This window comes from Garra rufa, chromosome 23 (genome assembly GCF_049309525.1).
Source record: "Garra rufa chromosome 23, GarRuf1.0, whole genome shotgun sequence".
Lineage (NCBI taxonomy): Eukaryota > Metazoa > Chordata > Actinopteri > Cypriniformes > Cyprinidae > Garra > Garra rufa.
In genome coordinates this window covers 13,850,196-13,862,411 of record NC_133383.1, presented here as the reverse complement: position 1 = coordinate 13,862,411, position 12,216 = coordinate 13,850,196, and the positions used below count along the sequence as shown (strand labels likewise).

The 12,216-nt window shown below is 37.1% G+C and overlaps 1 protein-coding gene across 1 annotated transcript in view; it reads right to left on the bottom strand.

Annotated features, from left to right (window-relative positions):
* The window catches only part of c23h21orf91 (chromosome 23 C21orf91 homolog), a 26,793-nt gene extending 15,385 nt beyond the window's left edge, over positions 1–11,408 (bottom strand). The window contains exons 1-2 of the mRNA XM_073829764.1: positions 11,276–11,408; positions 7,945–8,078 (exon numbers count right to left, since the gene is read on the bottom strand). Of these exons, the coding sequence (XP_073685865.1) occupies positions 7,945–8,071 (127 nt within the window). The 5' untranslated portion in view covers positions 8,072–8,078; positions 11,276–11,408. The remainder of the gene's footprint in view (positions 1–7,944; positions 8,079–11,275) is intronic.
* Between the last annotated feature and the right edge of the window lie 808 nt (positions 11,409–12,216).

Here is a 12,216-nt window from a genome sequence, read left to right as displayed (position 1 = left end):
AATGATGAATAATGCATTCATTAGACATGCTTTTTTTGATTGCTAAAATTTTAACTTAAAGGTGACATATCATGAAAACAACGCGTTTCTGCTTCCACTCAAAATAGGCATTTTTAAAATGATATAATACATGATCTGTGAGGTATTTTGAGCTGAAACTTTACAGACACATTTTGGGGTCACCTGAGATCTATATTACATATTGTAAAAAGGGGCACAATAGGTCTCCTTCAGCCATTAAAATGTATCAAGCATTCAAACACAACACAGCTAAAGCAATTACAATGTATAGCATTTGCTTACATTAACGAGAAAAAACACAAAGGTTGAGTTCAACTTCACATTGATAAATTATTTGAAGAAAGTAGACCAACCAGCATGCAAACAAGAGCAGTGTAAAACATCTCCCATGTGCATATCCTGGAATAAACCTGCTGTGAGGCAATTTATGAAGGTAATACAGCATAATACTGAAACCCTACATTACCTATGGGGATGTGTTTTCCCTAATGCCTCCATTTCAAAGGACAGAAATATTGCTGAAAGCCTCTGATTACTTTGGAGCATGGAGAAGCATTACTGAAATGGAAAGCTCGCTGGGAAAGGGAAGCGCAGTCAGCAAATCTGCTCTCATCCACCATGCAGACTGCATTCAGTGATTATCAGAGAGCTTTGCACCTTCAGGGTCAAAAGGTCATACTAGTGTACTATATTATATCCATCAGTCAAAATAAACAAATGTGAGCAATCTTGAGCACACAAGTACACAGCGGTTCAGCATTGTATTTGTGCTGCGCTCTCAGTGTCTGGAATATTCAGTTATCCAGCCATTGATGTACGCAAGCTCGCATTCCACTGCTCTTACACAAGAGGATGAGAGACGGCCTGTGTCTGCTGTGGGGAAACTGTTAGTCCTGCGTAAGTGTGCTCGGTGGAGCAAGAAACCAGCCAGCCATCAAGGTCTTCTAGGGCCAGTGGAAAAGAAGAGCCTAACAGTGTGATAAAAATAAAACCATTAAAGGAAAGGCCTTGGCAACACAAATACGAACATGATACCTTAAACCGTACAGCTTGTTGAGGAGAGATGCATTATAACTTGGCACACAATCCAACACCAAACCTGGCGAGAAACACAAATCCCATAGACTCTCATTAACAATGGGACTAAAGTCATATCTGGGGACAACATGTTCATGTTTATGTCTTTAAGGTTAAATTAAGGTTTTTGAAGAATATATTCCAGGATTTTTCACCAAATAGTGCACTTCAATGGGGATCAATGGGTTGAAGGTCCAAACTGCAGTTTCAATGCAGCTGCAAACAATCCCAGCTGAGGAATAAGGATCTTATCAGTGAAACAACCGGTCATTTTCTACAGAAAAAAAAACGAAGTAAAAAAAAAAAAAAAAAAGCAACAACAAGCAGTGTTTCATTACTTAATGAATCCACGTTTCCAAACGAATATAATGAGTCAATGATTTAACCCATTCATAAAGACAGCTGCCTGGTTTCTGAATAAATCAGCTGTTTAAACGAATCTGTTGAATGAAGAACTAAATGACTCACTTATTAAAACAGTCATTTGCCGCCACCTACTGTTGGTTTGTTTCATATTTAAAAGCATTATTGCATTTTTCCCAACATTTCTTATTTGTATGTTCAAAAAAATATTTAAAACCATAATCTTATAAAATTATTAATGCATTTGCAATTTTGCGGTGTAAATGCATTTATGCCAACTCAACTTTATCGAACAGTCTTTGCCACTTCATATGCAGCTTATGTTTCCTCTGCAGTGGAAAGATGGAGTTTGTTGATATTGATTTTATTTAAATGGTAAGAACTCTACAGTTTCGTATTATTTTAACTGAATTAATTAAAACAATGTAAGAATTTGATGTGAAAGATGACACATTTAATAAGGGGAAAAAATAAACATTTATAAAATTACATCCGTTGTGTTATATACAGCAACTCCTTTTCATTTAATTGTTATGTCTACCCTTTTCCAGAACTTTATTTTGAGAGTTTAAGTGAGAGGTATTGACAGGAACTGTAATGTTTAATATTTTTTTATTATGCAAATACTTTTTTTGCATTTACAAAAAACAACGATGTCGGAAAATTTTGAAGTTAAAATAAGGATAAAAATAATAAATAGTAAAAATAAATTTTTTACCCTTCCCTACCTTTTTTAAAGGGGTCCTATCATGCTCTTTTACAAAGTCTTTATTTTGTTTTAGGGGTGCACTAGAATATATGCTCTGCTTGGTGGTTTAAAAAACGCATTCTTTTTCACATAATTTACATTATAACAATAGCTTTCTCCCAAGGCTGGCACAAATGGCTCAATTAGTTACGGGTTTGATGAAGGCCCGCCTTCCGAATGTCACAACGCAAGTCAATGCTTGCTTATACGGCTTGTTGAAGCATCCCAGAAGCTACATCGCTAAAGTTAGGCGAATCCCCCACCTCCTCCCTCCCCACCCGCTAACAATTCGAATTTCAGTAGGCGGGATACAGCGTTGTGACATCCTAGCATCCGGAAAACAAACGCTGTAGTCCAAAGGAGCAGTTCGTTGTAGTTCTTGAAAAACTAAATATCTCCCTTTGGAGTGGACTTTAAGATTTGAAACTTTGTAAATGTTTTTTATGCCCAAACATACACACCACACACTGGCTAAAATTCAAAAAGTGAAAAAGCATAATAGGACCCCTTTAACCAGAGTACACTAACCACGCATGACCTATTCAGTGCGATTATTTAAAATGTGAAGTCGTAGACACGCATCGCAGTGCTAGCAGAAAAGGAAGCATTTGTGATTAAAAAGTATAAAAAAAATTGTTTATTTAGAAAAGACCCTTACTTCTTGACTGGGATCATGTAGAGCCGTTTAAAGATGTGTTGAAAAAAAAAAAAAAAACTATTGATCCCATTACAGTCCGCAACACAGAAAAATGCTGCAATGTTTTCCTCAAAAAACATAAGTTCTCTTCGACTGAAGAAATAAAGACAAAAAATATCATTAAAATTTTCATGAAATTTTAATTTAGGAGTGAACTAACCCTTTAAAATGAAATAATTTTTCACAACATTACTTTTTTTAATCAAATAAATACAGCCTTGGAGAGAATAAGAGTTTTTAGGTAGCGCATGTAAACATCAGACCTATAAAACATACTAAACATGGTTTTGTCTACCATTCCCACCAGAGCTTTTGCTAACTGTGTAATAAAACATATAACTGTAAAACTAAAGCAAACACAAGGAACACTCCATATCATGCAATAAACTGTGTAAACTGTCACTTTAACTCAAAGCATGCAACTGACGTTCAGAAGCCAAACCCCCATAAAACATTTCCCAAGCTATTCCATCAGCTCTAGACAGCATGAATCAAAGTGTTGTTAAAATAAGTAACTGGCTGCTGCAGTTATTTCTTACATAAGAAAAAAATTGCAGCAATACAGGCATCAATTTTCAAACACAAGACCCTTGTACAAGCATCCAAGAAATAAAACCCAAAGTGCACATTGTGTTCAGCAGTTCTGCATTGCATTTCTTTTGACATTTATCTCGGCTTCTTTGAGTGCTGGAGGACATGTTTAACTCTGCAAGTGACTTCCTGTGTGTTCTCAACATGCATGCAGTCTCTGTCGCCCTTTCTCTCTTTGTGCTTGGAGTAACTGCTTTGAGGAAACAGAAAAGCAGAACCGCCCAGCATGGCTGACATACGATAAAAATAGCCACTGCAAGTACCTTTTCTGCTACAAACACAAAACATTTGGACCAAAAGACCTCAAATATCATCAGTTGGGCTGTGCAAAGAAAACTAGAGGTGGACAAATGTGACCCTGGACCACAAAAACTCTCTTAAGTAGCATGGGTATATTTGTAGCAACAGCAGCCAAAAATATGATAGAATTTTGTTTTATGCCAAAAAAAAAAAATCATAAGGATAGTAAAGTTCCATGAAGATAATTTGCAAATTTCCTACTGTAAAAATATCAAAACTTAATTTTTTATTTGTAATGTGCATTGCTGAGAACATTTGGTCAATTCTAAAGGTGATTTTTCTCAATATTTAGATTTTTTTTTGCACCCTTAGATTTTAGATTTCCCAAATACTTGTATCTCAGCCAAATATTGTCCTATCCTAACAAACCATACATCAATGGAAAGCTTATTTATATTGTGACGAGTCGGCTGCCTCCCCCCCTAAATATCATCACCCCCCCTTCCTTTATTTGCCGCCCTTCTCCAGGCTCCCGACAGGAGTGGGTGTGTAGGGGAGAGGAGGGGCGCGAAATCGTCTCGGGCTGGCGGCGTGTGATGAGGGCACGCCGCTGTTTAAATGCCGAGCGCGCATCTCCTCAGGAGACCGGTCTCCTCCCCCATGCATGCACGCTGGTGTCCTCGCGGGTCCAGGAAGGGGTGAAGAGGGAACCAGCGCCGCCAGATGACGAGCTGCCGGACCTATGGTCCGGCCGAGGACCGCACCCGCGACGGCCGACGGGCCAGGATGCCGGGCCGTAGAATTCCCTGCAGGAAGCGCCGCGGAGGCGCAGGAGGACGAAGCCGCAGGAAGATGCCGCCGCCCCTAGCGCACCGGTCCCAAGTGGGGAGCGCGTGCGGGTACCGGACACCGCCCCTTTCCTGGACCCTTCCCATTTGAACACTGCCCATCCTTCACGAAACCCCAGCACTCGAGGACACCAGATCCCCCTTTTATTTGGACACTTTATTTCCCCTTTGGACACTTTTCCTTCATTTTCTGTTTAATAAAAGTCTCTCCGAGGCCTGACGCCACACCCACTGTGTCTGTCGTTTGCTCCTCTCGCCACAATATTTTTAGCTTTCAGATGATGCTTGTGGACACTTAAGACTGGTTTTGTGGTCCAGGGTCACAAATGGAACTAGTTGACAAATGAAAAAAACAACAACAACAAAAATGAACGAACGAGTTTGGTTAGTTTCAGTTACTTCCGAAGACACAGTTTTTTGAGGGTACGCAGGTGTGCGAGCAGGTGTGAGTATTTGAGCATTCAGGTCTAAACATGCACAGTCAGCTTGTTCTTGTTTACCCACACCGAGTGTAACTATGCGGCCAACAGCCAATCAGCAGACCTGTTAGCATGTGCTGTAAGACAACGGACTTGGTAATGCTCACGGGGCCACAAGTGCTGTTGTGCAACACTCTGGCGTTCAGGCCGAGTGCTGTGGTGAATCACTCGTGACATACAGCTGCCTAGCGGCTGGGCGACCGTAGGCTGCCTGGCCAAATCTCTCATCCACCCTACTGTTAAATATTCAAGAGCGGCAACCTTCTATCGCAGGCATGAATATTCAGTGTGACTAATTTGTGAGCGGACCCAGCTCTTCGCCAGAGTCACGGATGCTTTCTTCTCTAGCTCAAATCCAGACGCTTCATAAACTGAGAATATGCATGTCACAGATAAGCAGATAAAAAGCATGTGCGAAAAAAAAGACAGCCTGGCTGACTGAACGATGCCTAATTTTTGAGACCATTCAAAACGTGCAGTTGAAAATTCAGGTTTGCTTTTGAAGGTCAAGGTAGAGAATGTAAAAATAAACAGAAACATTAGAGGAAGGGAGGTGCAGAATAAAAAAAAAGAGAATGATTGTTTGTTTTTTAAGAGGCATGTGACATCCTCAGGAGACAATGCTAGTACGCCACACTGTGTTACACAATTTAACAAGGCTTCCAGCAGGCAAACACCTAACATTACAAACACAGAGATCTTTATGCATAGTTTCCCAGAATGTAATAGAATCCACTGGCCACGCTTTGATAACCTGACCTAGATTGGCCATTGACCAACCACAGAATGAACGCACAGGCCTTTACTGGCAGGAACGTAACACAATCAATGCTAGAACATTAAGCCACAAATACAGATTCACTGATATTAAAATTCTGGCTGACACACATCCACCTTATTTTTCCCGTAAGAGTGGGAGCGGCATAGGCGGAGAGTGAGCCAACTCCAGAGTAAGGCTAAAAGCTGCCAAATCTATTAACTACAAACATCATAAACTCGTCTTTTTACGAAAGAAACAGACATGGTTCCTAATATATATTTTTTAATGGGACTGAATTTGTATTTAGCATATTATACTACATACATTATAATCTTTCATTTCCACGTTATTCAAATGCGAATTTAAGCACTCCCAGAAAAAAAAAAAAAAAATATTATTGTTATAATCACTGAAGCTGCATATACTGTGAAATGAATCTCTTACTTACATTGTATGTACATCTGTGCTTTGTTGTTTATGATGAGAGAATTCAAGAGTTGCATGCACTCAACAAATGTATCAGTTTCAGCAATGACTCATCTGATTGGCTCTGATTGGCCATTGCATTCCTAAACTCAACAGAATTGTGTGTAATTGGTTATAATGCTCAACACTGTAAAAACGCCTAAAAAGAATTACGGTGCAACATAAGTAGATCTTAATTTAATGCTGCAGTCGACACTTTCTACTCATTTTCACTTTGTTAGCAACAGACGTAACAGATTTAATTTGTTTGTGCAGGGGCATTTTTGTCCAATTTAGTGGCATTTTTTGCCCCAAGTCCCCGTGGCCAGGGGAAGGCTAAGCCTTAGACACGCTCCGCCGATTCTAAATTATTCTAAGGAGCCCCTAAAAGGTAACGGTAAAGGGAAACAAAAAAAGATAAGATAAGAATTATATTTTAATGCTTTTGTGTTTATCTGAGAAACCTTTGCTCGCATTTGCTTACAAAATACGACCAATATATGGCATTTATTTCAAATAAATTGAAAAAAAGAATAGAATAGACAAGATAAAAGAAATTCATTTTAAGATTTGCTAAAGATCACATTTACAGTTTTTTAATTTGCAATTTTAAAAAAATGAACTTTAAATGAATAGTTCACGCAAAAATTTTAATTCTGTCATTAATTACTCACCCTCACGTCGTTCCAAACCAATAAAGCCTTCTTTCACCTTCGGAACACAAATTAAGATATTTCTGATGAAATGCAAGAGCTTTCTAACCCTGCATACACAGCAACGGTACTTCCACATTCAAGGCCCAAAAAAAATTTAAATACTCCATGTGACATCAGACTATAATTTTATAAAGCTATGAGAATACTTTTTATGCACAAAGAAAACAAATATAACAACAACTTCTATGTCAGTCTTCAATGTGCATTAACAACAGTTTAGGGTGAACAGTCTCTTTAAGTGAGTGTTAGATGATAGCAAGCGTAATTTAAATATAAAACGATTAAGCCACAACTAAACATTCAAGGCACAATTAAACATCCAATATTGGCCTACATGGGAAAAAGTACTGTATATACCTATACTTATACAGTACCTAATATACATATCTAAACAAAATTACATTTTAATCCAACTGTGTTCACAAACTTCAGAATCCTCATCTACAACTGAAAACTTCCCAAATCTGAAACCTGAAAATCACGTAACCGAAACTAACACCACAGAAAATTCCAGACAAAGGCATGCGATTCCAGGGAAAATTCTTTACACCCAAGATGCCTACTTTCTGCCGTGACGATATATAAAACCGTTTGCAATACTAAGTGCTCTTTTGGGGAAGGTTCAGTGTAAAAAACTGACAGCTGCAGAGAACAAAAGAGCCGCTCCAATGAGGCCCCTCAGGAAACTCTAGTCTACCCTTAATAAGCTGAACGTTAATTAGATGCCAAAGTGGCACTTCAAACGCTCCAGTTCATTTTTTGAGCAGCACATGAAGCGGAGGAACAGAGCGCTTGCTAATACGTGAATGAGTGGGATATGGATGGGAGGATGGAGAAAGAGCTTTTACTTATTTATAATTAGCATAATCTGACCGAGAACTGGCAAGCTGAGGACATTAAAATACTTTTACCTGATAAAAATAAAAATGCATTTCTTACCCTCTATGCTCAGTTCAAAGCACACATGGCAGAAGGAAAGTGTTCCTGTGTCTGTCTCTAGTTTACAGATGCTGCAAATATTGTCATCGTTCAAGTCTATGTTCACAAAGTGCTCCTCTTCCTCCATGGTTTGTCTGCAAAGCAAACAGAACAAACAGTTATTCAATCAATTTTAATCTCACGGTTGCTTCTACTGATATTGATACATATGCAATGGACAATCAATCGCTACCAACCAGATCCCACTAATCAGGTTTCAATCATGACATTTTCCTCTGTATAAATGTGTGACTCAACATTAAGCTCTCAGAAAAAGATTAACACATAAGCAAGACTGCACAGAAGGTTTTGGCTCCATATAAACATAATGCAATATCAAGATAAGGAAAAAAAAAAACATGCAGACAAGGTCAGATTGACAAGACAGATGAGAAAACATTGCTGTGCTTCTGCAATTTATTATGCCCAGTTTTACAACAGTCTCTTTCATGGGACTCACTTGGATTCCTGTGAAGCCAAAGGACTTTTGTGTCCAGTGTTTACACAACTAAATTACCTTTGCTCAAGCCTTACATAAAGCCCCTTTCCAGAATGTCACAGCCTGTTGAGTGGCCAAATTCAGCTACAATCTGTCCATCACAGCCAAACTACTGCACAAAACTATTTCATACTGTAAACAATTTTAGAAAAAAAACCTGCAACTTTTTATCTGAATTGTGACAATTAAAAGAAAACAAATGGTCAAAATTGAGATTAAAAAGCCGAAATGACTGTTTTTAGTCTGTGGCAGGGGAAAAACTTTTACGAGATCGAAAATATTAGAATTGCGAGATATAAACTCAGACTACACATTTTTTCAGAATTGCGAAAAAAACGCAGATTTGTGAAACAAAAAGCTGCATTTAGCCGTTTTATATGTTTTTTTCCATAGCAGAAACAAGCGTTCATATATGGGTCATTCTATAGACTTGAAGTATTCAAATCTTAAATGTTTACTAAGTTCCTTTTATTATCTATTGAAGCCTAATATATAAAATCAGCATTTAGTGGGTACTTTCAATTGGGAGGTGGCTGTCCCGAACAATAACCTCTAAATTTCATCTCATGAAAATGACATTGCATTTTATTCCATTGTTTTTTTAAATATCTTTCTGATTAAAAAAAAATAATAATAATAATAATAATAATAATGAAACTTTAACTTGTAAAAAACAGTGTATCTTTTAGTCCATTGGCTGAGACTGATTTTAACTAGAGCCCTACATTTATAATCAGGAAATATTTTTGTCACTCACTTGAGGTTAATGTGTTCAAACGTAAATAAAAAAAACATCTGTGTGTAACTTTAAAAAATATCAGTAGCAAATTGCAAACAGCATTTTTCGATAATTAAACACTTTTTGGGAGGTATTCCATAACATTTCGTTTTTATGTGTGTACAACTGTTCAGAACTGTGCTAGCTAACCATGTGCTGATTAGCATCTTTAAGTTTAAAAGTATCTAAAATTGTCACTACTGATTCCAAAATTGTTTCGGTAGTGACATCTTGCTTTCTTTTTTTTTTTTTAGGTGTTATCCCATAAAATTTTCATTACCATAACAGTCATGACTAAAACATGTCCTCATTGTTTCGGTAGTGACAAAAGGGAACACATAATCCTTTATTTGGGGAAATACATTTTTTTTTTTTTTTTTTAAATATGTATTTTATAAGTTTAAGTTAAATTTCTGATGCTACCAAAGCATTGCTGTCACTACCGAAACATGCAATGTTTTGTCAAAAATACAGTATACTGAGTTATCAGCTAAGATGTTATGATAGTGTTTGGTTCGATGTATATTCAAACTAATGAATCCTTAACTTTGAAATCAGTATGATATTTTTTTGGATTCAAAATACAAAACTCATAAATCACACTTGAAATATTGTAAAAATTGTCACTGTTCTTGACTTACCTCTGAAAATGTTTTAATAAAAAAAGAAAATAAACATTTACAAGGAAGATGTAAGCAAAATCTTTATAGGTCAATATAACCCTTCTCATTAAATTATATATTACTGTGTTTCAGTAGTGACAAATTTGGGGAGAGGACAAATATTCCAAAACTTTTTGAAAACATAATATGAGAATTAACTGCACAAGTACTAGAAATGTGTACCTTGGATATTGTACTATTTGCATACAAAACTCTGACTTTACACCAATTCTGTAGAATGGCCCATATAGTGTAATATTGATTCACTTTAATGATTTAGAGCAGAACATAACATTTAAATTCACTTTAGACATTTACACTACTTTTACGATTTAATTACCTCCCATGACTTTTCCCAAGCGTTAAAAAATCCCTGGTATTTTCCTGTACTTTGTGGATGCCTGTATAAACAAATTTCTCTGCTTTTCAACAGGTCCAAACAAGCTAAAAAAAAACCTGATGATCCCTTTTGTACACTGTTTCCTTCAGATCAAATACTTCTTTCTAGTTCTTTGTTTATACCACAAACAGATGAAACGGTTCCAAACTGTGTCAGGCGTGGGCTCATGTTGAACTCCATCTGATTATGAAGTCTTTAAAGTGCATAACAACTTCAGGACAAGACACTGTGGTTGGGTCTCATAACCTAGTGTGCTGCTTAGTCAGCTCAAAAGTGCTGCACATGCAATTGATGACCACAAATGTTGTCTAGGTAGTCAGCATACTAGACTATGAGCCACAGTCAGTGTGATTATTTACTTAAGGTAATTGGCCCATGTTGTCCAACTCAAAAAAAAAAACATATTGTGAATATCTGTTTGTATTCATGGGCTTTGTTAATTGCTGCAACGTTACACATTACTTAAACTAAAAACCAACATATTAAGTTAACGTTACTTAGCCTAAACTTAAGCTTGATATGTAACGTTACATTTCAACATTTAAACAATCAGCACAAAAGCACATAAACATATTTCAGATGGATTTCACACCAGTTCAACATATAAAAGTTAACTTTACTTGGATAGGAAGAGCATCGTAATCAGATTACAGTGGACAGAAGTTACCCTAACAATAACAAAGCTTAAGGATTTCCACTACTTAAACACATAGATTTTGATAAACCTGTTGACCGAAAGCGTTATTAACACAATATTAGATGATAACAAGACTTAAAACACGTTTTCAAGACATTTCGTCTTGAAATATAACGATACCGCCAGCCGAAAGAACAGCGTAACGTTAGACCCGTTATCTAGCTGTGTACCTATTTCTCATAATAAAAAAATCCCCCGAAAACGCCACCTTCTCGAAAAACACACGATACCCACAGACGTTATCGACGTTTATTACCTTATCCGTTACGTTGTCAGAAGAAATTTCGAGACAATCCAGAAAGAAACAGAAAGAAATTGGCTGACCTTAGAGGTAAGCCACGCTGGTAGAGCGGCGGGTGTTGTTATTGAAGCGGACGGCAAGCAGCTACAAGTACAGCAGCGACAAAGAACACGCTAACAGAAGCCACACAAGCCACTCTAGCAATCCCGCGATGTTCGATCACGTGCTATGGATTCGCGCCGCTGATTGGTTCTGTGATTCTGTTTGCGCTTGGCACGCTGTTAGCAATACGTGCTATTGTACTCTGTCCACCAAAGCAGAGTGGATAGGCTAGTCAATAGCATCACTTCGTGTAGAGAGAGTGGGTGAGGGTAACATTTCACCATGATTCATTACTTTTATGAGGGGAGTTATATTTTATACATATATGACCCTGGACCACAAAACCATCAAATTACGCCAAAAATCATTAGGATATTAAGTAAAGATCATGTTCCATGAATATATTTTGTACATTTCCTATCGTAAATATATCGAAACGTAATTTCTCATTAGTAATATTGTTTTATTTGGACAACTCTAAAGGCGATATTCTCAATATTTAGATTTTTTTGCACCCTCGGATTTTCAAAAAGTTGTAGCCTATCTTGACCAAATGTTGTCCTATCCTAACAAACCATACATCAATGGAAAACTTATTTATTAAGCCGAGCTGTCATCTCTATTCTAATTCTTAGTTTAAAATAAAATAACCCTTATGACTGGTTTTGTGATTTAGGGTCACATATATCGACTTTTTAATATTTGTTAATTACCTACCCGATTCAAAAAGGGAAGGAAAAATCACACATAATTTAAACGATGTAACTATTATACAGTTTATAGCATTTAAAGACCGCTGCCATTTATTATATAAATATTAGAACAGATTATGGGAGAGATCCAAAGTGGAAGTA